General features: G+C 44.4%; 1 protein-coding gene across 2 annotated transcripts in view; it reads right to left on the reverse strand.

Moving 5' to 3' along the window:
* arid1ab (AT-rich interactive domain 1Ab) overlaps window positions 1-27,255 on the reverse strand; it is a 55,067-nt gene that overhangs the window by 19,533 nt on the left and 8,279 nt on the right. For both annotated transcript variants that reach the window (XM_030063190.1, XM_030063189.1), the window contains exons 2-4: window positions 13,071-13,292; window positions 10,768-11,424; window positions 10,005-10,121 (exon numbers count right to left, since the gene is read on the reverse strand). In XM_030063190.1, the coding sequence (XP_029919050.1) occupies window positions 10,005-10,121; window positions 10,768-11,424; window positions 13,071-13,292 (996 nt within the window). The remainder of the gene's footprint in view (window positions 1-10,004; window positions 10,122-10,767; window positions 11,425-13,070; window positions 13,293-27,255) is intronic.

Below are 27,255 nucleotides of genomic sequence, written 5' to 3' on the forward strand. Positions count from 1 at the left end.
ACAGTAGACGTGCATACTTGTGCACAGGCTCGCACATCCTGGGAAGAGAGAGGAAGGAAGAAAGGGGAGATAGAGGAGGAGGATGATAAAAAAAAAAAAAAAAAAAAAAAAGAAGCTGGCTGCATCTCCGGGGCTGCCATGGTTACTGTGATCCACGTGGGTTGACACATTGAAGCCGACACCGTCCCTCCCCCCATCGCCCTCTCTCTCTCTCTCTCTCTCTCTCTCTCTCTCTCTCTCTGCCTCTGGGTCTCTCTCTCTCTCCCCTCCAGCCTCCCTGTGTGCCTGGCAGGGTCATGGTGCAGTCAGCTACTACAAAAGAAGAACCCCGTCATTGTTACAGGAAGCGCAGACACACCAAAAGCCGTGATCCTCCCCCTGCTCTGCCACCACTTTAATTACACACTCAGCCTCCAGGCCCTTGCGCTGAGGAGACCTGGGAGACACACACACTGAACACACACACACACACACACACACACACACACACACAGTGGACAAACATAGACAGCAAAAACCCTGAACTGCTCTGCTACCTTGCCTCTAGTTCCTAGTGTTTATGTTTATATGTTTACGACCTCGTTGGGGAGAATCCTCCGGCGCAGCACGTTTACCTCTCGTTCAGGGCAAAAGTGGGCTTTTGATATTCAAACAAGGTCATGGGAAAAGCCATCACTTCCCTTTTATGCTTGAGATCAAGTGAATTTTCTCCACATATTTTCAAGGGGGCTTTTTTTTCCCTCTCCCCTCCTTGCAGCGCAGCCTTGGAGTGTGCTGACTCGACCTAAAGAGCAGGGGGAGCGTTATTATCTCCTGACCACTATCACAACTGCTGGATCCACTCTCAGATCTCGGAAGAAATAACATTTTGGCTGCCCGGTTTCAATCAGCTGAGCACATGGCACCGTTTCAGATCATTTAGTGCTGCATCACCACAGAATGACAAAAGCGACGTTTGCTATTTGCCTGGTGGCGAGTGTTGGAGTGGGATGTGAAGGGGACAGCCTCACCCACTCAGCCAGGGGTCCAGCCTTTATCCTGGGCCCAGCCTGAGCTACAGGGGGGCTTCTGGGTAGTCCACTAAAGGCCTAGAGACAGGCAGCTCCAGCCCCAGCTCAAGGTTTGCAGGGCTGAGCTCAACCATAAGGGGGCACTCCCATCCCACTATGGAAGAGGAACTGGAGAAAGGAGAAGCAAGGCAGGCCCCTGCCTCATACAGCAGCAGCAGCAGCCATTACAGGGTTTCACACACCGCACTTGGTTGAAGAGAAACTCTCTATACACTGCTACAGCACCCCATAGGTGCGCCGTGCCACCTCCAGCCAATCCACACCACAATATAAATGCGAGCCGTCGATGGCAGGCGGCTCAACAGCCCGTCGGTGGCCGAAGTGAACACGTGGGAGCGCTGTCATTTTGAAGACGAAGGCAGATTCACCACGTAGGATCTGATCTGACAACACCAGAATGAAGACAAAACGCCCTGGGGCCTGGGAGCACCCTACTGGGGTTAAATATCTGAGTGAGAGAAGTATCACCAGCTCCAGAAACAATGTGTGCTCCCTCAACAGGCGAGCTCTCTCCTCACCGGCTCCCCGGAGACCGCCATTACACTGTTACTTTATCACCCGCGGCCACACGGGACAGCTAATAACATGGACAAAAGTAGCACGAGGGAAAGAGTGAAACAGCAAAAAATTAAAACAGAAATGTCTCGAAAAACAGCAACTACAAAAAAAAAAACACATTGCATCTGACACCGAGCAGCGATGGTCAACCTTTACATTCCTGCGTAACGTAGCCTTGATATTGGAAAAAAGGCCAGCGATGAATCCTGATCAATAAGTAGGGATTTCTTTTCTAAACATTCCCCATTTGTCTAATTGAGCCTCTCTGTAGGGGGAAAAAAGAGCGCGCGTGCACACAAACACACACACACACTGCAGCAGTCTGTGTGTAGCTAATACAGAGTAGATAGAGGGAGGCAGGAGGGAGGGAGGGATGGGGGGGGGCCTGATTGCTGTGAATAATGGGGTGATGGTGTGTGTGTGGGGGGCCTTTTGTACCGATCACAATAGTAGCGGGGAGTCCCAGGGCAGCGCACAGATGCCCAAGTGAGGCAGGCAGCTGCCCAGCCCGAGGTGAGGGGTGCTGGGATACGGCCGGCCGAGGGGGCTGGGTGGGGGGCTGGGGAGGCTCCAGACCCCTACAGCCAGTCTGCCTGCTTTCCAGAGCAGCAACGCCCCTCCCCTCCTACTGTCTCTCTCTCTCACTCACACACACACACACACACACTGAAAAAGCCTATCTAGAGGGCGCTGCCAAAGCAACCACCACTCAATTAACTAGGGAGAGAGAGAGAGAGAGAGAGAGAGAGAAACAATAATATAAAAGGTGATTTCATAGAGAGTGAGTTAATTTCACTGTGAGGCTGGTTTCATGCGAGCAGGCTGCTCCGGTGAGAAACAGGAGAAAGCAGAGGACAGACAGTGCTGCAGTCAGCCTCAGTCTTTGTGCTGCAAAACTAGCTCAGCCCAGCAGAAATGGAGGCAGAGGGGAGGGGCATGCCGGAGTGTGTGTGTGTGTGCGAGTGTGTGTGTGAATGTGAAAGAGTGAGCGAGCGCAAAAGGGAGAGGGAGTGTGTATGTGTCTGTGTGCTCACAAGAGCAAAAAAACAGGGCTTGGATTTTTTTTTTTTTTTGCAGCTCTAAAAAAAAAACAACACAATTCACTGAAGCAAACGCAAAACATTACACTTTGTCAGCAGATTGAATTTTCTCAAGTACATTAATTAAAAATCATATAGAGGGAAAAGGGTGAGATAGAGAGAGAGAGAGAGAGAGAGAGAGAGAAGCAGGGGAGAGAGAGGAGGAGGAGGAGGAGGAGGAGGGAGGGTGAGAGTGAGAGAGAGCGAGCAGCGCCCTGGAATCTGAATAAGACACGTCCACACAGGAAGCAAGGGCCCCAGAATAGCAACAGGAAACTGGCCCCGGACTCTGAATACTGCAGCGACAGAAGCCTCGCAAAACAAGGCTGAGCTGCACAGCGTTACGAAAGCTGATTTACTGAGAGAGAGGAGAGAGAGAGAGAGAGAGAGAGCGAGAGAGAGAGAATGAGGGAGGGAAGAGGAGGAGGAGGAGGGGAGGAGGGCACAGGAGAGGGAAAGAGAAAATTCAGATAGAAAAGGAAGACAGCAGAAAGAAAGAGAGTCAAACCAAAAAAGAACTGAGAGCGAGAGGGAGGAAAGCAGTGAAAAAATACAGTGTAATATTGAAAAAGGCATGGAGGAGAGGGGGGTGGGCTGGGTGGGAGAGAAAAAGTGGGCCGGCCTTGTCAGCCTGATTGCTCCAGAGCTATGTCGCAAAAACAAGCTTAGCTGCAGCAGGAGAGTGGAGCTGGGCTGGGCTGGGGCTGGGGCTGGGGCTGGGTGGGTTAGTGGGTGGATTTTGGGGGTGGGGGTGGTTGATCAGCATCAACACTGGAAGATCCCTTTGCACCACATCAGGAGTCTTGGTGCATACATTAAAAAGTCATGGGGGGGGGGGGTCTGTTGTAGGGAAAATGCGGGTGGTCCTACTGGAAAAGACTGCATATATTCGAGAGCAGCCTGTTTTCAGAAAAGCATAGACTTGTGTTTTTTTTTTCTCTTTTAACATCAAAAACCTCCATTTTCATGTAACTTTCATCAGCTTGAGACGACTTGCCATCGAGTACACTCTGAATAAAGCTCCTGAAGATTGATGGGGGGTTCAAGAAAGGTGGACACACTTGGACAAACATCAAGTGGCCAATGTGACACTTTGGCGCTCGTCCATTCTGAATTACACTGCTCCAGAGAGGGGTGACCTGTTGTTCTGACAAATGAGGGGGACAGGGACCGACGCTGGCACTGGCCAGTTGTCGGGAAAAAAAAAACAAGGCTTGCATATGAGACAATGAACATTATGAAAAGAAAAATCGCTAAACGCTTTATCCCTCTGAAACCTAAATTAACTTGATTTCTTTCAAAATGATGGGAAAAAAGTTGAAGAGTAAATAACCGAGAAATGACCCGAACATTAGCAAGAAATTAGTAAAACAGTTCCAAGAAAATGATCAGAATATTAGCAAAATAAATAATTTAATGAATAAATCAAAAACAAAGGAAAAATTAGCAGAAAATTAGCACAAAAAATTACTAGACAATTTACCAAAGATATTTTAAAAAGTGACAAGAAAGTATATTTATGATTATTGAAACTTTTTATATTTATATTATTAAAACTGATTTAAACAGCAGATTACTGACGCTGCACTGACGTCGGATTTCTTGCGTTTAAATGCTTATGAAATTTCACAATCACACAACCACCCCTATCCCACCTGGGAATAGTGATGACGATTCCAGATGAAAACCCTGTTTGGTTGGAAGGGGGAGGAGAGGTGTGGGGGGGGGGGGGACAAGAGGGACTGGAGGACGGAAAAACAAACGAGCGTGCGAGTGTGTGACCAACATGTGACCCTCCTCTTGAGTCCAGAGCACATTCAGACATATCAGAGAGAGAGGAGAGGACCAAAACCAGTAGGCGGGCCTGAGTAGGATTAGCCCCACAGTGGAGAAAGGGGGTACAAAAGACCTGGGAGAGGGCAAGGAGGAGATTAAAAAAAAAAAAAAGCAGGAGGTGGTGGCTGGGAGAGAAAGGGAGGGAGGGAGAGAGGGAAGGTGATGGTGGTCTAAGTCATTCCCATTCTCACAGGCTGACATGGAGAGGAAGTGTCACTTCCAGGGAATATGAAAGCCTGGCAGTGACAACAGCCCCCCCCCTTCTGTTTGAACCACGAGGAGTAGACGCACCGCGCTCTCCCGCCCAGTCAGGAGTCTACAATCACCGAGCAAAATGACAATCATGTGGACTCCCAGATTAACTCCCTTCCAGTTTAGCGATTATTACTGAACTCTGGTCCAATAAGAATGCACCGGAGGAACAAAATGATTGCAATTTTGCATTTTTATTTCATGCTTGAGGCCAAATCAATGATTTATTTATTTATTATTTTTTTTTTTTTTTGCAGTAATGTTGTGTAAGTGTGTAACTTTTTTCTGAAACTGCATGGTGGGGAGGGAGGGGGGTGACAGCTGCCTTTATTAGTGCCTCTGATGCCTTTTTCATAGTACAAGTGGTTGAAAACAAATCTATTTTGGGGTCATGTGCCCAAGGAAACCTGAATAAAGCTGAAATTGACTAATTTATTTGGCCCAAATAAATAAATAAATATATAAATGAATAAATAAATACAGAGCCCTTTTTGCCTGAAGAGTACTTTTTAATGCTGAAATCAAAGTTGAAACCTGAGAGAGAAAGAAAGAAAGAAAGAAAGAAAGAACAGGGGGAAATCTGTTCCACCTTTAGCTTTTATTCCACCTATTTTCCAAACACGGACATGATCAGTCTCTGGTCACAGAATAATTCAAGGCCACCAACATGCTAAGCTTTGCACTTCTAATTTTTGTTGCCTGTGCCATTGAGGATCTGGTGCTTCCACTGTTAGCTGCTCTGAAGAAGAGCAGCAGCTAAATAATCAACATGTAAAATATAAATGTCACAGAGGAAAAATCCCAGTGAAGGCCACGGCAGTTACAGGGAACAGACAGTGCACTGAGCGCTCAGCAGTTAAAGCATGTGTGTGTGTCCTGGAGCCTGGGCAAAAACAAACCAAGAACCAGCTCAACCTGCTCAGCTAGTTCCTCGTCTCGCCGGCTGTTTTTTCACCCCCCCCACACCTCCTCTCTTACCCACAGTCCTTTTCTCAAGCTGACTGTTGCTTTCCTACCTGCTCCTTCCAGCAGGCGCAGAGCCTCCTGTACTCCTGTATTCCCACGTCAACGGCGGGCTAACAGACGCTGGGTTTTTAGCACCTGGCTCAAACAGACCCATCTGTGCTGTGGATGAGGTGATGTCTGGCTGGCTCTCTGTGAATGCTACTAAAGTAGCTAAATGGCACTTACCCTCAACAGCTATCGGGTTGGGATTCAAACCAGTTCTGTGGCAGATTAAAACAAATGCGTCGGTACAAATCGCTTCCACTGCATACAAAACAAACACCTTTTTTTTTTTTTTTTTCCCCGCCGACTCAAACCTCTACCTGTAGATCTGATATTCCATTAGCTAAACTCCACGCATTTTCATCGGGGAAACCAATTTCACTGATACCATGGTGCAGGTTGGGTGAATCCAGGCTACAGAGGTGCACCAATATCAGCTTATCAGAACTGATACGAATAACAATGCAACTGCTACTACTAACTATACTCAATAAACACAGCTACCTTGCACTGGCCGATTATGCGGCAATTAATAAGGCCTCTATCATTTTTATTTATTATTTGTTCAAGCTATACACCGACTCTTTATGTCTGCTCGCTCACTGACAACCTGAAAGCTCCACAATTTGTCAATTTACGACAGGTTGAGTTTCAATATTTAAAGAGAGCAACCAAAGTTGTACTCTGGAATGGATGAGATTTAAAATGTAGCTTTAAAATGTAGCTCAGTACAATAATTAAGTGAAAAGTAAAATTACTAACCTTAAAAAATACTCCAAAAAGTACTCAATTACAATAACATGAGTAACGTGATTAGTTATTGTAACCCCTGCATAAAATGTAAGTGTTTCTTCTCTTTTGCTAGCTTATTATCTCAAAAACATTATTCAGAATAATTAGTCCAATGGAATAGGGTCCCTGTCATATCTGAAACAGCAATGACCTGTGATGAGACTTTGGGGGGATGGCTTTCCATGTGCTTGTTGTATATTCACAAATTACAGCTGAAATTGTTCATCTTGTCCTTCCCATTAATTTCATACCCAAATAATGCTATTCTGAGGCGGGTGAAGTTGTTTAATTTACACTACATCAAGAAAGGTCCGCATGGAAACAGATAAATAGGAATAGATAAACAACATGGTTAAAACTCCTGCAGCCAGGTTTCCTATGAACTTGACAAACAGCAGCATGTCAGCCTTTTCACCTGTCAGGAGACATTCTTGCTCTTTTGCTGGAAAACATTTCAATTGCACCAAAGCGCATGGAGACCTTCACTGGCCAATGTGAGTTAAATAGGTGATGATCCTGCGACTACAAACACGACTGGTGCGCCTGTACTTAGAGCACCTGTAGGAGTAAACTTTTGATGTAACCGGAGCAGCACATGACTGACTGAGGCTGCCAGGGTGATACCACGGCCGCTGTGTGCTGAGGTGCTGTGTGTGTGTAGCAGGAGAGAGAGCGTTTACAGTTGGCATGGTCTAATTTGCACACAATGTCATGTGCGCTCCATGGGGGAGCAGAGGGAAGAAGAGGAGGAGAAGGAGGGGGGGGGAAGGAGGAGGAAGGCTGGCAGGAAGGGAATCAGCTCATCCAGATCTTAGCCAGATTAATGGCTCTCATGGCCAATCGCACAACGCCAACAGGGAATCCCCGAGAAGACGGGGAATAAATAAATAAAAATAGCCCTGGCCTGCCCTCCTCGGCCAATGGCTGAGCCCGCGGAGAGATGTATAAATAAATAAGAGAAATAAATAAAAGAGGAGGGAAACACATCCTGAGGGCATCCCCTACTGGCACAGACAGCTCTGCCTCTCATCCCTCCCTCTCAGCATCTCCCACTCGTACCAATCACTCACACCATTTGAAGTCATTTGCTTGCACTCACCCCCCCCAACACCAACCTCTCTCTCTCTTTCATTCTCTCTCATTAATGATCTCATTTCTCACTCTCCTTCCCTGAGGCCCAAAATGAGGTTAGCTCCGCAGCCTGACCTATAAACACTGCCATGGAAACTGCAACGTGTTACAGCGAGACACCTTTTTAACAGGGAGGATGGAGAGGGAAGTGAAAGGTGGGGGTTCTCTCACCTTTATTTGAGTCAGAGGACTATCAGAGGCCACATGTACTCTGCTCTGGCCTGGCCAGTTCCTGACTGAAATGACCCTGCCCCTCCCAACTCATTTTCTTTTGTCTGATAAAGTGGGATGAACCTGCACCGTTAAAAACACACCTGACTCACTCTTTGCTTTGGCTGAATCTTGTGTGTTGTTGTCAGATATGGTGGAGAAGGGGATGGGAGTCTACCTTCAAAAAGCTGGCCCTTTATACAACAAAGCATTGTCATTAAGGAAAAGAGAGCAAATAATCAAGTAAACATAGGATTTTTGGACCCACAGTGAAATTGTCTGGCTACAAAAAACGTCATTACCATTTCACAGGGTATCTGCAGGCTTAGGCAAGTTGGACTACAGACTTTAAGACTTTTAGTGCCACTCGGACTGAAATTTAAGACTAATATCACAATAACAAAATTTGCAATAAGTATGCAACAACATAAATGAGTTGGGTTTAGGGACAGTTTTGTCCATATGTCTGTTGAAACATAACAGAGACTGAATAAGTTTGATTCCCATCGTGCTGAGCCTGAAAGACTTGCATTTTGCAATGGGCCTTGTATCTGTTGCCTTAAACAGGACTTGAGATTATCCAACCAATATTCATTTCATTTGTACTTCGCCGTGACCATGTTACAAATCAATCAAACTAGAGCTAAGTTATTGGCTAAGAGTAAAAGTAATGGTTGTTAGTGAAGCTAGTTAGCAAGCAAAAGCGTCTCGCTTATTTTTCTGCATCTTCAGCTCTGAATGCTCCCTGGAAACATATCCCCGCGGTAGGTTCCACTCATTCCTGTCTGCAGGACACTATGAAATGGTAAATCCAAAACCCCCCATATCTTCTGAGATTTCACTATTCAACACAAGAAAATAAATTATAAAACGTCCATTTTCCAGGGTTTTGAGGGATGGATTCAAGACAAATGCCAATTAAGGCCTAATTTTTAGATAAACAAATTCAAGACATTTTAACGCTCTGCAGACACCCTGTCTTAGGTTTTGTTGGAGCAGAAAAAAAGATGACCTCATTCATTTGAACTGTTAAGAAGAGGGCTCAGATGGGACTATAGGGGCTCACTGTGTTCAGTGATCTTCATTTTGGTCTAACATGAGGATGACAAAATAACATATCAATTTTCATTTTGGGGTTACCGATTCATTTAATGTCGTAACCGACTCGGAGAATTTGTGGTCAGAAGGAATGGCAAAGAAAACACATTTCAATTATTGTCCATTTGTCATAGTGACTGTTTCACACCGTCACCATTTTGCCCGTCAAATATACAGTATTTTTAGATAGAGCAGGCCCTCTCAGCAATGTCCGCCAACAGTTCTACATTGAATGTGCATTAAATTTCATCTCTGAAGTGTTATTCATGCGCCTTGGGACAGCCTGTTGTCTGACTGGTATACATTCACCATTCTCCGTCTTATAGCTAGACATATGGAAGAGGAGTACACTTCTTCAATGACAGTGTCCTTGATGCCTTGTCTTCTGGTAAATTAAAGAGCAAAGGTAGAATCTGGCTGTGATGATGCCTTGGAGGATTTTCTGGGATAAGTGTACGTTTTCTGGCTCAGGCACCATGCAAAATTGTAACATAGCTCGGCTGTATGTCACAGTTCAGACAAACAAATGGGTCTACAAATTCAGCGTGCGAGGGAGTCTGCCATTCATCGTACTAGCAGGAAGCTACTAGCAGTAAATTGACCAACCTCATTGATTACTCTTGATGCTCTGGTGTCTGCCTGTGGGGGATCATGATTCAAGTCCCCAAACACTGGATTGCCTCTGGCTATTAGAAAACAGGCCTGGAAATGAGCACTAACCGATAGCCAAACACTCTGGAATTTTGGATGTGAATGTTAAGTTTGTCTACTCTGGCTGCCTTTTTGGCAGGTAACCAACCATTGTCTGGAGGTTAAAAAATTCAAATTAGCAGGTCAAATGGTGCGAGTGTCTGGTGACCTTTGGAAAAATGAGCCATGGTAGCCAGTGAATGAAAAAAAAAAAAGCCCTACCCCTGCAAGAATGAGCACGAGTGTGCTGTTACATAAAAAAAAGAGGTGGGGAGCTCACCGGCAGACTGGATGGCCGGGCCTGCATGCTGTCATCTTGGCTGCTCTTGTTGGAAGCCATGGGCTGGTTGGAAGAAGGAGCACTGGACTGGGAACTAAAGGAATCCTGGGAGAGCTCCTGATGGTTGGGAGAGGCAGGAGATTATACAATGTTGAAAATGCCACAATCAAGATTCTGGTAATAGCTGGAATCTTGTTACTTCCAAGGTGTTATCTACCCTAATCTGAAGGTTAATTTATAGTTCAGTCAAAGTATTGCTGTTGTGTGTGACATGTTATAGCTCTAAATAGGAAACTCTGAAACAGTTCACTCTTGGACACATTGGCAGTGACCAAAGCGATGTTGGAGTATTTCTTATTATGAATTTAGTGACATCTTGCCATATGAATAATTTGGGGATGAGTTGGCAACATCAGCACATTTTCTCAAACTTCCTCAGTACTCGGTGGTTGAAGAGGAACGACAACTGGAATAATCTCACTCTCACTGGAAATCAACTCACAAAAAATAGACAAGGTACAAAGTGATGTAGTGAACCAATTACAGACCTTGTGGTCTTGCGTCACCCCATGCACAATTACATTTCTACAGTAGCAGCCTGTGTAGGTTACACAGGAGCCACACACACCTATGGCATTTTGACACAGATGTATAAATTGACCTTTAGCAATGCAATTTCTTGCCAACATCAGGCATGGGAGTCCCCACAACACTCACTGATCCGATGCAAAGTTCTACGTGGTGAGAGCAGTGGTGTTATTACCTGTGGAGGAGGTGGAAACCTCTGAAATGGTGACTGTTGTTGTTGTTGTTGTTGTTGTTGCTGCTGCTGCTGTTGCAAAGGGGGAGTCTGGGAGTACGGTGATGGCTGGCCCTGCTGGCCATGACCTGGAGGTTGCTGGGCCTGAGGAGGGGGCCCTCCTGGTTGCTGCTGCTGTTGTTGCTGCTGTGAGGGCCCTTGCTGCTGCTGCGGGGGCTGCTGCTGCTGCGGGGGCTGCTGTTGTGGTGGCTGTCCCGGCCCTGTGGGTTGTGGGTAGCCAGGCTGGCCCTGGGGGCCTTGCTGGCTCTGAGGCCCAGGACCCTGCTGCTGTTGAGGCTGCTGCTGCTGCTGCTGGGGAGGGACATAGGGTGGTTGGCCTGGCTGGGACTGGCTATGTGGGGGCTGGCTGTAGGGAGGCTGACCCTGAGGAGGACCGTGCGGGCCTTGGGATTGCGGGTAAGGGGGTCCCGGCTGCCCGTGTTGGCTGGGAGGCTGCGAGGGGTGGCCTTGCTGGGTGTACGGAGTCCCAGAGGCGCCCTGGGGCTGGCCGGCGTACGGGGGTTGTTGCTGGCCAGGGTGAGGTGGTGGGCCGTGCTGGCCATAGTAGCCCTGGCTCTGCTGGCCGTAGCCCCCAGGTCCCTGCTGTCCGTAGGCTGACATCTACACATAGAAACAGGATAAAACCTAAAAATCATGTATACAAAATAATTTACCTCTATAACCTTTTCCTCTAACCAAGAACATTCAATCAATACCTGTGAACAGGAGCAGCTTCTTAGCTAAAAACAACAGAACTAAGATTTTATGATAGGTGTGCTATTTGGAGCTGCTCCAGATAGTATTATCAATAGGTGGTTGACCTTATGCACTTTGATATTTTTTTTTTACAGTATACTCTCAATAGATTTTTCAGAACATCTCTTAATCTTACTCACAGGTTAAAGAACAAGTTTTCTCTCTTTCATCTCTTGCAATAAATGAGAACATTGAGCATTCATTATTACTACAAACCTATCTGTCCATTTGCAAGAGAAAACATCTTGCAATCAAGCGGTATAGCCCTTTAAAATTACAGCCATGAAAATAAAAACCAAGCACTGAATTCATCCCCTTGAACTTTCAGTATGAGGCTTTTCATATTCCAGCCGACCCAGCAAACGAAAGCCGTTCTATACAACGTTTTTCGTTTCATTACCCTCAAGGAGCATGAAAGGAGAAGGAGCTGACCTTGTGAGGAAGCACAGTAATAAGAAAAAGAAGAAGAAGAAGAAGAAGGGGCAGGAGAAAAAAAAACAAAAGCCACGTGTTGTTGTGGGAGGGCACACAGCTACTCAAGGATTCAAAGAAAATAAGAGATGGTGCAGAATTGCCACACATTAAAACAACATGAAGTGGCTGTATTGTATCTGTCTGACAAAGGGAGGGAAGCCGTTTCCTTCTCTGCGGGGCACTTATCGAGTCCACAGTCAGACACCAGGCAGGCCGGTATGAGATAATCACACCGCACAATGGGCACGAGACCGCAGACGGCGGGGCCTGGAAGAAAAGGCTTTGCTCTATGGGATTCCCTGCATGCACTTCTCTGTTAAGATGGACTGCCTTGCTTAGAGAGTTCAAGTAGGGTTTAATTCCTAGCTGTGAGCAAGTCGTAAGCAATAACCTGCTGATGGTGATAAAGATATATGCTGGTGGTGTGTGGTAGACGGCAAACTCTGCCTACACTGACAGAAAAGCGCCACCTCCTGCGCCGGAACTTCAGTTTTACCCAACTTTTCGCCTTGTAGCGTAGCACTGAGGACAGGACACTGAGAATATAGCAAAAAAAAAAAAAAATGGATGGAGCCGCATATGTTTGTCCACCTGCTCCTTGTGCCTCCTCTTCCAAGGTAGTGAATGAGTAAGAGCTTTCTTCTTCTGACCAGTTTAGAGAAAAAGATGCCAAGTTTAGGTTTGGCTGGGCAACTCCTGGCTTTTTATCCATTTGCTGAGGAAATCATTCTTATTAATTTATGCAAAATATATCCTGCTAGACATTTTGAGCTAAAATTAAATATTGGAAATTAACAGTGACGCAATGCAATTTTACTCTATTAGTGTGCACAGCATGGTCAAAAATGTATTTAAAAAAAATCATCATAGTAATAACATGCCAGTTTTGCATTACAGCTGACTGAAATCTCACCGCAGTTCATTTTCATGTCGTGGTGGACTGAATGGAAACCAGCAGCTGGAGGTATGTACATTTTGGAGTTATTACACTAGAGGTCGTACAGTGTTGGACATTATAAAAGTCACCAGTTACTGACCTGCTGTCCATACTGCATGCCGCCCATACTACCGGGGGTGCGGCCCTGCATCCCCATGGGGTACCGCTGAGGGCCTGGAGGTCCATAGCTCTGTCCTGGGTACGAGCTTCCTTGCTGGGGTCCAGGCCCTGGGGGAGGCCCTTGCTGCTGCTGGGTGTAGGGGTTGGCGCCTCCGTATGGCTGCCCACGTATCTTCCCTACCTGGTCCATAGGGCTGTGAGGCTGGAGGAGACACAGAGGGTGGTTAGGAAGGATGCTAAATAACCACTGGAAGCATAACTCTCGCCATTTTCAAGCAACGTCCCCGATATTTCTCCTTCCTATCAAAACACTTTCACCAAAATCCCACCAGCTGCTTCTCTGTAAAGGGCAGCTCTCAGATAGTCATATAGGGGCAATGGACACTTCTAAAGTCAAATGAATTTGTCCCTGATATGACAACTTTCACAGACAAGTCAAATCATTTTACAGCAATAGACAAAGCAGCTCCAAAACTCAATATGAAAGGCCTGGGTTGAAACCATTTACATTTATGTCTGTAAACTGACATCTAATTACAGAGTGAGCAATTAGTGTTCAGAGAGGATAAACTTTGGGTGCCTTTGGGGTCGATTCTGGGAGTGTCCATTGGCCCTGTGGGACTTTACTTGAGAGCTGCACAACCAAGCAAGCAAGGCACAAGCAGCTCTCAAGACTTAATTTGAATCAACCGGTATGACAGAGATATCATTATATTAAATATGGCCAAAGTTGTATTTGAGTTGGATGCCTTTCAACTGTTTTTCAATTTCAATTTTCTGGAAGACGAACAATATCAGCTGATATCATACGAATGCAAATAAGGAGTATTCTCAATTGCAAAGTCCATTGTGCAAGCATCGTCTTAACCCAGTCAGAGTATAATCAAGCAAATATAGAACAAAAAGCAGAAGGGGGAGGGAAAAAAACACAGCACTGGATTTACTTTCCCACTAGAAAGGGAAAAAATTGGCCATGAATGAATGAATGAGCCCACTATATCCGCCAGGAGCGTTTTCCCTGCCCAGGAGATCATTGTGCCAGTGGGTGGATACTATTACGCCGGAGACGTCGGGGGAGGGTTTCTATGAAAATAAGCTCAAGGAAGTGGAAGTGTCTGCGGTGGCTGGAGCCGGGCCCGCGCCTCAGCTGGAGCCACGTCAGGGTGGTGGTGGTGGGGGTTTGGGGGGCGTGGAGGGCTGACCTTGGCCGGCTTGGACTCGGGGAGATCCACATGGCCCAGGCAGGCAGCGTCACTCCGCCAGACAGCCTCTCTGGCTGGAGACCCAGGGAGGGAGGAAGGAGAGTGGAGGAGGAGGAGGAGGGGAGGCAAGGTCATAAAGAGTCTGTCACTGTGTTTGTGTGTATGTATCCACGTAAGAGGTGAGGCTCGTGGAATCCCCCCCCAGAAAAAAAACACCTTGCTAGTATTTAAAAAAAAAAAAAAAAAAAAAAATCATTCCACTGAACCATGACCAACACCCCACCCGCCACACAGAGCTGTGATGGGTGTCTGTCTAAGTTCTCATCACACCACTGGCGGCTCATCTGTATTCCCATTGAGCCAATCGCCATCCGAAAGCCACAATGGTGGCTTTGAAGTAGCAACACCTCCTGGCCTGCTGACCTCGGGCAGCAGACACAAAGCTTTCATTGCTTCCCACGGTTATTAATCTGTGTGTGTGTTTTTTTTTCCTCCACCCAAAAAAAAAAAAAAAAAAAACCTCTCTTCCTTGGTTAAGGGAGACAACCGCCGGGGCTATTTATAGCCAGTGAGACGGAGAGGGCAGTCTGCCGAAAATGTAACAGGTCCCAGCTGCACTGCTGTTTGAACCTGGGCCAGGCCTTGCTCTTCCTGGGCTTTAATAAAGCAGCAGGCTTTGGCACTCTATGAATGACAGCGCAGAAATGAGGAGGAGGGGGGTTCGGGGGGCGGGGGCACACCACAGCAGGAGGGTAGTATGTGTGTGTGTCGATTGGGTGGAGCTGTGGGGGTGGAGGGGGGCTGGCTCCACAGGCTGTCGGGGCAGCCGACCGGCGCGTTACACAAGATAACACATTCCATTCCGGGTTTTCCCTCTAGCCTCCCCCAGGCCACACTCTCCTGAGCTCCTCCAGGTTCATGGACAGTATGTGTGTGTTCTGCTGTGCGTTATGTTGCATGTGTTTGTGTGTGTAGGAAAGGAAAGGAGGGGAAGGAAAGGGAGGGGGGGTGTTACTATACTCCCTAGGGTCATTACCGATCACACCGCAGGGGGAAAGAGGTAACAGGGCCTGGCACTCCTGTGACCTCTGATGCACTTTTAACCCCAGACTGCGTGGAAAGAACAAAATAAAAGGATACCTCCACAAGCCACCTGACATCACCCCCCCCCCCACCCCTCCACAACCCACATCACGATGGGCTTCCCAAAAAACACAAGCAAAGCCGTGGAGTTGGTTTTCATCCAATTTTTTAACGTAATAGCGAAGAGGGAAAAAAAGACTTCACATTCCCACAAATTGCTTCGGTTCAGCGGAGGATACGCATCGTTCTGTCGAGGTAAACCGGATGGAAATATGCTATAGCTCTTTCCTAATGAGCTGGTTAAGCAGTTGGACAGGGCCCCCCTGTGTCATCCATAAAGTGTGCCGTGGAGGCCTGAATCACCCACCAGCGTCCTCCAATCCACATGAAAAATGACTATTCTGCTAACAAACTACAAACACAGCCATGCAAACGGTGGAATCTATTTCTCATTAAGACAAAATCTCCCAGCGATGACTGGCCATTAAACAACTGATGTTTTTTCCCCCCGCCGATTTTGGTCGATATTTCGCCAGTGGTAGAAACTTTTCTACACCTGCTATATGTCTACCTTACATTAAGAAGGCTGAGACAGCTTAGGCCCATTCTCAGAGAGAGAGAGAGAGAGAGACAGAGAGGGAGAGAGACAGAGAGAGAGAGCTGGAGGGTACAGCTTGACTACAAATCAGGATTACCAGCTCTTTGCCTCCCTGTGCCACGTGGAGAATCAGCGTTGACACTCCCAAAAACAAGCCCTCCTCTCACTCTGTCAGGACTTTCACTGGTGGGATTTAGGCCATAACAACCATCCTAAAGATAGTCACATCATAACCCTACCAGGTAATCAAAGAGCAGTTACACTAATCCATGTCATCTTACTTCAAACAAATATCCACTAAGTTTGGAAATTGACAATAAATTTCAAAGTATTTCCTTGAATATTTTAACATCACGGGATACTAAAACCAGGGTTTCTCCACTTATTTCCTCTTGAGATTTTCATGTGATTCCCTGTTTTCTTATTTCCTGACTTCTTTTGTTTTATAATTTCTCTCTCCTAATTTCTATGAAGCATACTGTAACCCCTGTTCTGGAGAGCTGCTAGCAAATTAAGTTTAGAATTATTATTTGCCAGTGATATTCCCAAACTTTTCCATGCCTTTTCAATACTACAAACCAAATTTCCATGACTATGCAACATAATGAGTAAAGGAACCTTTACAACTCGGGGGTGGAATTGCTAGACAAATAAAGTACATCTGATAGCAACCATCATGTCTCGACTCTGACAGGCTGCTGGTTTCCTAGAATGATACGAGAGGCAATTTCGAGGAAATGAGAATATCTTAATTGTTCTCCCTTCTCAGGTTCTTGCAGAACTTGTCAATATTACAGTCATTATTAAGAATTCCCATGACTTTATCAAAACTTTAGGGATATTTTGCCATTTTGCACAACATTTCCAGGCCTGGAAAACACTTTTTTCAATTTCCAGGACTTTTCATGACTGTAGAAATCCTGTAAAATTCTTCTCTGGCATTTTGTCAGGTGAGTTAGCAGCTTCTTTAAGGCAGGGAGAGGCAGGTTTCACTGCAAACTGACAACTGTGAAGCTGCTGAGGAAAATCTTCCTGCATAACGCTACAATAATGGGTGGAACCTTGCCCTTTGATGTGCGTAGACATTAACTTACCGATACTGGGGACGCCCCGATGGCTCCAAACTTAAAAACTTGCAGATATCTAGTTTTCTATAAAGGCCGATATGGGCCTGACATATTGATCTAGACCTTGCACAGGTCTTGCTTGATATAATGGCGCACACACAGAATGTGTTTACAGCTTTGAAAATGATGAAACACAAATCTCAGTGAACGCAAAATGTTGGATCAGCTCAAAGGGTCATTTTTTTGGGTCACATTAACACATCTGTGGGCTAAAGGCAGGAAGCTAGCAGTGGTCAGCCCACTGCTCAGGCCTGCTCCATTGATCTGTTTACATACACTTCCTCACATTGCTTGAGTCGTTCACTTCCCTGACACACCATTACATTTCCTCCAAGATCCAAGAAAGCTTTGGCTGAGGTCTCTCTCTCTCTCTCTGTGTGTGTGTGTGTGTGTGTGTGTGTGTGTGTGTGTGTTTCAAACACACAAATCACCCTCTGCTATATCTTGCAAACGGAGTTCAGGGATTGTGACAGAAGGAATTGCTCCTTACCTCAGGTATAGAAAGAGCATCTCTTTCTGAGAAGGACGAAGCCGAGGCCTGAGCACTCTGCTACGGAGCCCTTGGGCATCTCAAGTCCCCGATCAGTCCTAAGATTTTTCTTATCATAAGCAATAAAGCTGCTATTAAATGTAGTAATCGATTAAATTTTGCAGATACGAGGCCAGCATAAAATTGCTGAGAGGAGAAAATCAACACTCCACTTTTTATTTAATTCAAATGGAGAGCATATTATGAATGAAAAACACTGAGAAAAACACAGATACATTCAATACTCAAATTGTAGGGTTTAATTATTGGGGCTGGAATTCAGTGTGGTGGTTCATTCTTCAAGGTCTTGGACAGAAACTGATTTGTCTCTGGTGTATCAAAGGAAAAAAACGGGGGGAGAGCGCTGAGGGGTGTGGATTTGGCCAAATATAGAGCAAGATAGAGACAGTGGAAAGATGATAAGGCATGCAACTCTACTGACTGCTCAGCAGCGCAGTGAGGGGGGCGCGAGTACAAATTCCTGCACTTTACGGCACACTTCAGAAATTAACACCTACAAAGCACCAAATGCCGGGATAAAGTGTTTTTTTTAATCAATAACTGTAACATACCTCACTGAATGACTAGTAACTTTTGAGATGCCATCAAAGATGCCATGTTTTGAATTCTGCTGTGACTCATGAATTAGAAAAAATAACTTTATCTTAAGCCTTCAAGGGTAGAATTAGAGTAAATTTTTGGTCAAATTACATTTCACTATTTTATCATTTTACTGATGAGAGCAAGAATATTTATGGACCTTGAAAACACACAGCTCAGTAGACTGTTGCTTGAATTTGGTTTGCAGAAATTCAAAGACAAACATTTTCTTTTGGAAAAACAAATGGCAGCATTTTAAAATTTAGGTGACTAAAGCTGCCTGTGTGACATTCAGGGAGATTCCTTGCTACGCCCCAAAAGCAGAACAGAAACTTGTCGATGAGTGAGAAACACTAGGGCCTAATCCTTGTAACAAATATGTAATGATGTCTGCAACGTTGCTGTTGTACAACATCCCTACACAAAAATCAATAAACTATAGCCTAGTTGAGTGATTTGCTTTCAGTTGCCTGTTAAAAAAAAAAAAAAAAAAATGAAATTCAGGCCAGTTTTTGGTCCCACCACTACACTTTAACACTAATACCTGGTGAAAAAGCTTGGCATCAACACATTCAGGCTGGTTGTTAAAAATATGACTTGGGTGAAAAGCTTATCTCTGCACTTATGGATCAAGTTTGACCAATATTTCACCAGCACTTTAGGTCTAAAAATGGCAATGGCCAATATTTTGCACTGTATATCTAAATGTGAATATTTTCATGCCAAAAAGAAAGCATTCACTGCTGTTAGTTCCCCAGATTTTTAATCTTGTTAACGTGAAAAAGGCTCTGAAACAATTAGACCACGGGACACTAAAACTCTGCTGACCCCTAAGGAAGTTGTAATGTAAACATAATTATCTATTTTTTTATTTTTTTATTTAGGATGGATCTTGCATGCTAATCAAGATTAGTGTGAATGTGTCTCAGTTAGCCTAAAAAGCTGCACTTGATTCATGTTAAGAGGCAAATAGTGTGATCAGTTATTTAAAACGCATTATATCAGTCATTCAGGCAACAGACTGGACCACATCTGATCTGCTGACTGAACAACTAATATCAGACCAATAGATCACTCTAAGCCTAGTTAATACCACCTAAGGCTCATAAACAAACCTTCAGCATACAGTAACTCAGCCCAAAATGTCTATGCTGGATGGTGACTCAACTCAGTGGTTTTCAAAATGGGGTCCAGGACTCCATGGGGTCTTTGAAAGTCTTCCAGGGCATCCTCAGCCAAACGATGACTTGTTTAATTTCACTGTAATTTAATTCACTAGGAATTGTTAGAATGCAGAGAATACGTGAGGAATCAATTAAGATTTTTTGTCTTTCTGGTTTAATGAAAACATCAGTAAAAGAAAGTATACCTGAAAATTATCAAGTAGCTAAATGACCGGCATATTAATATAAAAAAAAACTTGCAAAAATTTGCCAAAAAAATGACAAGAAAACTACATTAATAATTAATTGATTAAAATCATGTATTTAAACACCAGATCAGTGATGCTGGATCAACATCAAATTTCTTGTGTTAAAGTGCTCGTGAAAACCTTTCCTAAGCATGAACACAAACTAAAATCACTCTTGGCCCCTGTGGAGCAGATTCACTTTAAATGGGGGTCTTTGGCCTGTTCCAAGTCAACTTGTGGGTTCCGGGACATGAAAGTTTGAAAACCCCTGATGCAACCCACAACTCTGTGATGTTGCTCTGTCTTGTTTCCTGCCCAGTCATCTAATCAATTGCTGGAGGAAACTCCTCCCCTGGCCTTTTTTTCCCCTCTTCCCGAAAAAAATAAATAAATAAGTGCAATTAGCACATGGCTAATCTGCATAGAGGAAAGCCAGAGCACTCTTGGCAGAAGAGGTTGCGCTGGGTATATTGTCTCATGACTGGGCTGGTGGGGTGGGGACTGATCCAGGGTAGAGTGTGTATATGTAAGTATTCAAAACAGCAGTGTGTGTGAGACATGGGGATAGGGATAGGGATTGGGGAGGGGGGTGCCTGGAGCATTGCCTGATAGCAGAAATGGAGCCTACTGGGCCGAGCAGAGCAGATGGACGGGGGGACAGACGATAAACAACTGCTGCTAATTTAATCCGCCACACGGCCACACGGCCACATGGCCTCAGCTCGGCACACACACCATTGTTCTGCAGTAAAGCCCTTCAACACGCACATACACACACACATACACAAGCTCTGAGGCCACCCTCACATGCTGCCGGAGCATCACATGGCAAAGCAGGGGAGAAGGAGCATCCTCTGCGCCCAACTTCAGTCCTAAAGAGTTTGGGATGTTTTTAACCTTTATTTATTCAAGGAAAATCAAATGCACATGTGCACTCGTTTCCAGCAACGCGCTGTGTCACACTGACACGGTTACACACATTCACGCCAGAAGCTGCCCACCACAACCACAGCCTTCTGTGCATCTCCACTGCAGAAGGAAAAGGGTTAAAAGCCTTGCTCAAGGGCATTGCAACAGTAGCTATGGAGGGAACAGAGAGAGAGAGTGTCCCATTCACCTTCTTCTCAAGCCATATGGGGATTCGGACCTTCTAGGCACAATTAATGCTTCTCTACCCTGTAGGCTCAAAAAGTAGAAAAACAGCACATGGAGAGCAGAGAGTTTGATAATCTTTGGAGACAGAACTCCAACTGTGTTGGAAATATTAATTAATGACACCTATGAATATTAAAGTTCAGCAGTGATCAGCTACGTTAACCAACTCCTACATAAATAATGACCAAGGCCAGAAAGGGCTGCACTGCTGACCTTTATATGCTCACAATAATGTTAACCGAAATGTAACACACATTTGCCACTGTGCATCTTTATTCAAGCCGCATTTTCACTTCAAACATCTACTTTTTCTTCATTTTTAAAACTTCTTCTGTGCCGGCTGTCACACGGTGCGAGAGTGTTTCCCTTCCTCATAAATAATGACCACACCAAAACACACGAGCCGCAGCAGCAGCACCGAGGTACTGTTACAGTGCAACCACAAGGAATTAAAGCCATTCTGATAGCCCACAAATAGCTGTCTGAATAGGCAAATATTGCAGCCATAATATAATTTAGGTAAAGTGTAGCTAATTGGTGTGAGTGAGGAGTAAGGGAAAGATCCACACCTGAGTAAGTGCTAAAGTAAACAAGAAGCTGGGGGAAAAAAAAAAAAAAAAAACAACAACAGAAAAAGTCCTCAATTAGGCAATTAGTCTGCCTTCCCTCCATATCAGCCTTAGCGGTTCCAACTTAGAGCTGACCGCTGCATGACTCTGGAAAAAAAGCAAGGAGGGAAAAGGGGGTGGGGGGGGGTGGAGGGGCCTGCTGGTGCTATCATCCCGACCAAGGAGAGGCAACAGCACCCTACTCACCCAGATGTTCACCCAGCTGTTCCAAAGAATTCAAAAGATTTAGAGGGAGGAGAGAGAGGGAGAAGGCAACTTGCACGCACAGATGACAAACTCCGCTCTCACATCTGAGAGTACAGGGAAGAACCAAAGCTTTCCAGGCCTGCTCGAGGTTAATACAAACAACAACCAAACAACAACAAAGCAAGATATAAAAAAATGATGCTTTCTGCAGGTGTGAGGCAGGGTTGGTCTGAGCAGAGTAAAAGAGACGCCTGATGAAAACACTCCACACTAAAAACATCTAAAGCGGATGTACCTTGCATTTTCTGGGCCCATTTTCTTGTTTGGTGATGTATTTTTCTTATTCCTGTGGCTAAATGGCCAAACATAGACAACTTGACATCAAGTTGAGAGACTTCCAGCACAGCTACAATGGAGTTTAATAGCAGAAAATGCTACAGTCATCTAAAAAAACAACAATAAACATCAGGCTTCAAAGTACAACGCATTCTTCACTGAGCCATCTTTTTGAAATCCATCGCAGAAGAGGAAAGATACCAATTTCTCCACCAACAGTGGACTCAGTAAACCAAAATGCAATGGAACTAGACATGTTGTTTTATGAGAAAGGGGTGTTTGTCATTTTAGCGACACACAGGAAATCAGTAACTGGAGCAGGAATTGTAAATTATGACACATCATCGCAAAATAACTCATTGAATATCAAAGATTGATGATACATAACAGTCTAATGACCAACAAAGGAAAGGGGATCAAATTGCAACACATGAAAGCTAAATTTAAGACTTCTAACAGCTACCTACAAGTGACTTCAAGACCAATTTAAAAACCAACATAAAGAACTCCGGCTGGCCAGAGCCTTTTTCTAACTGGAAGGAGCTAAAGCAAGTTTTCAAACTATAAATGGACATGAACAAGAAAGGGGACAGCAGGAAATTAATTGTAGAGACTGTAAATGCATGAAGCCCAATTGTGTTTAGTAAAGCAAATAAGCAAACTGCACTGTATTAATCTAAAAGTGGACATGCAGAGCAAAGAAACCTGTCATTACATGGTAAAAACGGCATTTAATACCTGGACATCTAAGTAACAACTTGATTCTAGCTCTTTTAACACTTTTTTAGACTTTGGAAGGACCTGCAGATCCTGTAGTGCAGGACAAGGCCACTAATACTTCTTTTAAAGTCCTGTTGTATTCCAAAAATCAAGTTGGTCGGTAAACTAATGCAGGTTGGTGGTGAATTTTGTGAAGAAGTAGCTACTGAAGATGGTGGACTAAAAAAAAATTTAGCACCTTGACAAGGGACCTCGCTTATTAGTACCAACCTGACACTGGCACACAGCTCACAAGAGTGGCCATTTTGCTGGTGAGCACTGACATAGCTGTGAAATACCTGTTACTACCTGGTTCCCAGCACCCTACTGGTTGGCCTGCTGCTCTCCGCGGTGACAAAAGTCTCCTGTTAGGCAGATCAGAGCAGCTTGCCGAGGCCGTCCAGCCTGCCCGCTGCCTGGGCTGTCAGTGTGATGTTCAGGTCAGAGATACAAGAGACTGAACATTCGCTCTGACTGCTAGCTGTCAACCTGTCAGGACAAACTTATATTTCCAGGTGACAGTCACCGATTCCCGACACTGAGACGAGGCGAGGGATGTTTGGACTGGGAGCTCAGATGGGCTCAGAGCAGGGCCGGTGGGTGAAAGCGTCTCTAGCACTGCATTCAGATTGGGGCGAGATGCAGTAGATGGCAAACCAGATGTTCACCATATTCAACACTACAACAACACAAACATAACAAACAGTGAATTTTCCCAACTATAGCCTTCTATCATGTTGGTCGAGACAATGTCCAAATGTTAAGACGTCTGGCAGAATGGATGAAGCCATACACATTTGTCCTCTGGGTTCTCTATCTCCTGTTTGAACAACAAAAACTTTCCTCTCGTTACTGACCCCTCTGGAGTGCAGAAAAACTTTTCTTGGGAAAAAAAGATGCATCTCCAAATTTTGCTGCTTCCCTGCCAGGTTATTTACCCATTAACAATGACAGCTGAATTTTCATAGTGTGTCAAACCTTGTTTTATTAAAAAGGACCATGCCAGTGACTTTGACTGTTTGGCCTATTTACTACAATTTCCCTATATTTTACACAGCAAGAATGGATTTTGCAAATAATGCAGGGGTTCTTAATATTTCACAACATATAATCGAAAGCCCTCATTTTTCAAATTAGATTTTTTAGTTTAAACTCAACCTTATAATGATCTACTTTTGCAGCTAACAAAGCTGTCACCATTCATAAACCACAGAACTGATGATTGTTTCTGTAAAGCAACCATTTTCCTGTTCACTATTTTCCAGTGGAGAGCCAAAATCACTCTACCCAATTTCAAGCCATCAAAAATACACAATGACATACATAACAGTGCTGTTGCTTTTAAGAAAACTAATGTGGACTACTTTATTACGATGATGGAATATTGGTGTGAAGAAAGTTTTAAGACTCTGAAAGTTTGTTTTCATATCACAGTGGAATGAATGGAAACCAATGGCTGGAGAAAAGGGAGGAAAATGATATTGGAGTTCTGAAATAAAACTGCTTGCTTTGGGGAAAGATCACCAGAAACATTAAGTGTATACATTTTGTAGATATTAGGCTAAACATGCAAAATCACTGGTATGGTCCTTTAAAATCACCTTGTCAACAAGAAGGAAGTTGTTTATTGTTACCAATGGTGTGCCATTATTTTAAGAGAGTGTGAGTGCTGCTTCAGGAGTTAAGTCACATGAGCACTTCACTACAGCCTAGGAAGAAAAGTAGTCTCCTCTCCTGCTCTAAGATAAGCTACTTGATGCGTAATGGGCAGCGACTCCTCCGTCGGCGTCGGAGGCAGAGACAGGTTACATCACGCTGCCGGGGCTCGGCTTGCACCACCAAGGAGGGATGCTTATTCAGGCTGACCATTGGCACCCTGCACGACCCATTACGATAAGTGTGTCACTCACCACCATGCCAAAAATACCCTGGCTACTGAATGAGGCGAAGCCACTTAAGGACCTGGCTGGGTCACTGCCTGCCTCATGGTTACAGTCATGGCTCTGACACTGACGTCACATACACACACACTCCTCTGCACTCACTCGGTCAGGAGGGCAAAAAATGCATGCTCATGAAGTGAACAGCAAACTAAAGACACTGGTTAATTTAAAATGGAATAATGGTGGTAGCCATATGTAAGCGTTGCATTTTTAGGTTTTAGTAAAGGACTGATTCCAACATGTAGACACTGCAAGTCTTAAACAAATGCACAAAGAACTGAATCGGACTGGTGAGACCGTTGGGACTGTTAATTTGCACTCTCTCCATCAGAAAACAGTTGTTCCCGGGCGCGGCCATGCAAATCTTCAGGTCAGTGAGAGGACTATGCCAACAGCAGCTACTGCTTTTTCAACACCCACACAATCACCACACCTACTGTATACAGCCAGGGACACACATTAATAACAGGACAAGCACCAAATACAGGCAAAAATTGTCTTTGTGCATACATTAATCAGTGTCATCTGCCAAATAGGCCAAAAAACTTTTGAAACAATAATGTTTTAACACCTTACTTATAGAAAGTTTTGAAGTATGTGGCCCTTATCTGTTCACTCTGGTCAATCAAATCAAAGCAAAACAGGCAATTTATTGAAAAGGCTGCTGACTGGCTGCTTAATACACTGGTCGTAATCAAAGTAACATGTAAACTTGTTCAAACTTTTGCATCTTCCTGTAGAAAAATGGACAATAACTATTTAAACTGGTTAAGAATCATTACTGGCAAGACATTGTTGTTAAATGACTAGCCACCTTGACAGGTGAAATGAAAATGAAGGACTCTGGTGATATTTTCAAGGCAGCGCCTGTAGATATGCTGCATTGATCAGTGAGTAGTATAGTGTTGAATGTTGCATCATTAATGGAACTTAATATCACGTTATCTGAGGTCACAGCATTCTTCCTCATTCCTAATCTTGTTGTGCTATGTTGTCTGGAATCAAAACCGAGGTTGATATTGAATTTAAGATCTGAGTATTGTTATCACTGGTTTGCAGAGATTAGCCTGCTCAGAATTCCTCGCCCACCCTTTGCTCCCGCTGAATCCACTCCACAACTTTGGATTTATTGGCCTTAAAAGGAGGCTGGAATGATGCCAGAAATGTTAGGCAAAACAGAAAGCAATGATTTCACTAGAGGGCATAATCCACAACAACAGACGTCATGATTGAGCTCTGCTTACAAAGAAAGCCAACTCCTCCTTGTGCTCCTACGTCCGCTTAACCCCCCGCCTCATGTGAACCGTTGCCATTTGTTGCAGAGAGCAAAGGTGAGCACGCTGTCTAAGAAATGGGAGGCAGCATCATTCTCTACCATCCAGTATCAACAACTGCACCCATTTAAAGGTTAACCACTTTTCTCCATAAAACACACACCATACGTCATGTAAATGAAGTCTGTAGTCCCACACAGGCTCAGAGAGGGATATTACTATGCTAATCCTGAGCATTTTAAAAGGTAAATGTCAAAAGAAATGAATTACCCTTACATTCCAGAGTGCTCCAATGCAATAGCCTGGGTTTGACATTTGTCCATGGAGGAATTTGTTTTTTGCAATGTATTTTCAATGTGCAAAAGTGGGCACTTGTGTTTTTACAACAAGTCATATTCAGTAGCAAGAAAGCAAACTAACTTTCTTTGAACAACTATGGAAGGTTCAACCCCAAACTTCAAACGCCAGGTTCCCTACTTAAACTAACAGTTCACATTAGGGCTAGGTGAGAATTGATATTATATTGATATTGTGATATAAGATTAGATATCAGTTTGGATTTTGGATATCATAATGTCATGATACAGCATAAGAGTTGTGTTTTCCTGGATTTTTAAGGCTACATTACAATAAGGAGCAGCTTTCTGCAGTTTTCTGAACTTATTAGGCTGTTCTAGTTGTTTTGTTATTTGCTTCTACCTTCATCATATTCACATTACTAATGATTCTGTGTCAAAAACCTGTGTAAATTAAATATTTTGTCAAAGCACCAACACTCATCCCTACAATATCATCACAATATAGATATTGAGGTGTTTGGCCAAAATACTGTGATATCTGATTTTTGTCCACATTGCCTAGCCCTTATACAAACAGGAGTACAAAACGATAAAAAAATAAAAAAGGATTGACAAACAAACAAACAAATAAATAATATTTACAATATTGATAATAAATGATGGCTCACCTAAGCAGCTGGTGGAGTCAAACTTTACAAGTCATGATCAAAATTTAGCAGCACCTGTATGGTAGCTAATTTCCCCACCTCGCTGTTTAGTAATGTTCAACTGATTGTATCTAAAAGTCTTAGTGAATACAAGAGGTCTTCAGGTCAATGCTGGTGAAAACACAAGTGAACTGTGGAAACGGACCAAGCTGGAAAGTATGACACCGTTTGTGGTTGTCAGCGGGACGAAAAAGGCTGCTGTTACTGAAGAAAGACGGATGGCCAGTGGCACGTGGAGTACAGGCAGGTCAGAGGCTCCTGAGGCAGCCGGCAGGGATACACACACCATACACACACACAAAAACAGACACACACACACACCACACC

This window comes from Myripristis murdjan, chromosome 11 (genome assembly GCF_902150065.1).
Source record: "Myripristis murdjan chromosome 11, fMyrMur1.1, whole genome shotgun sequence".
In the NCBI taxonomy this organism is placed as follows: Eukaryota; Metazoa; Chordata; class Actinopteri; order Holocentriformes; family Holocentridae; genus Myripristis; species Myripristis murdjan.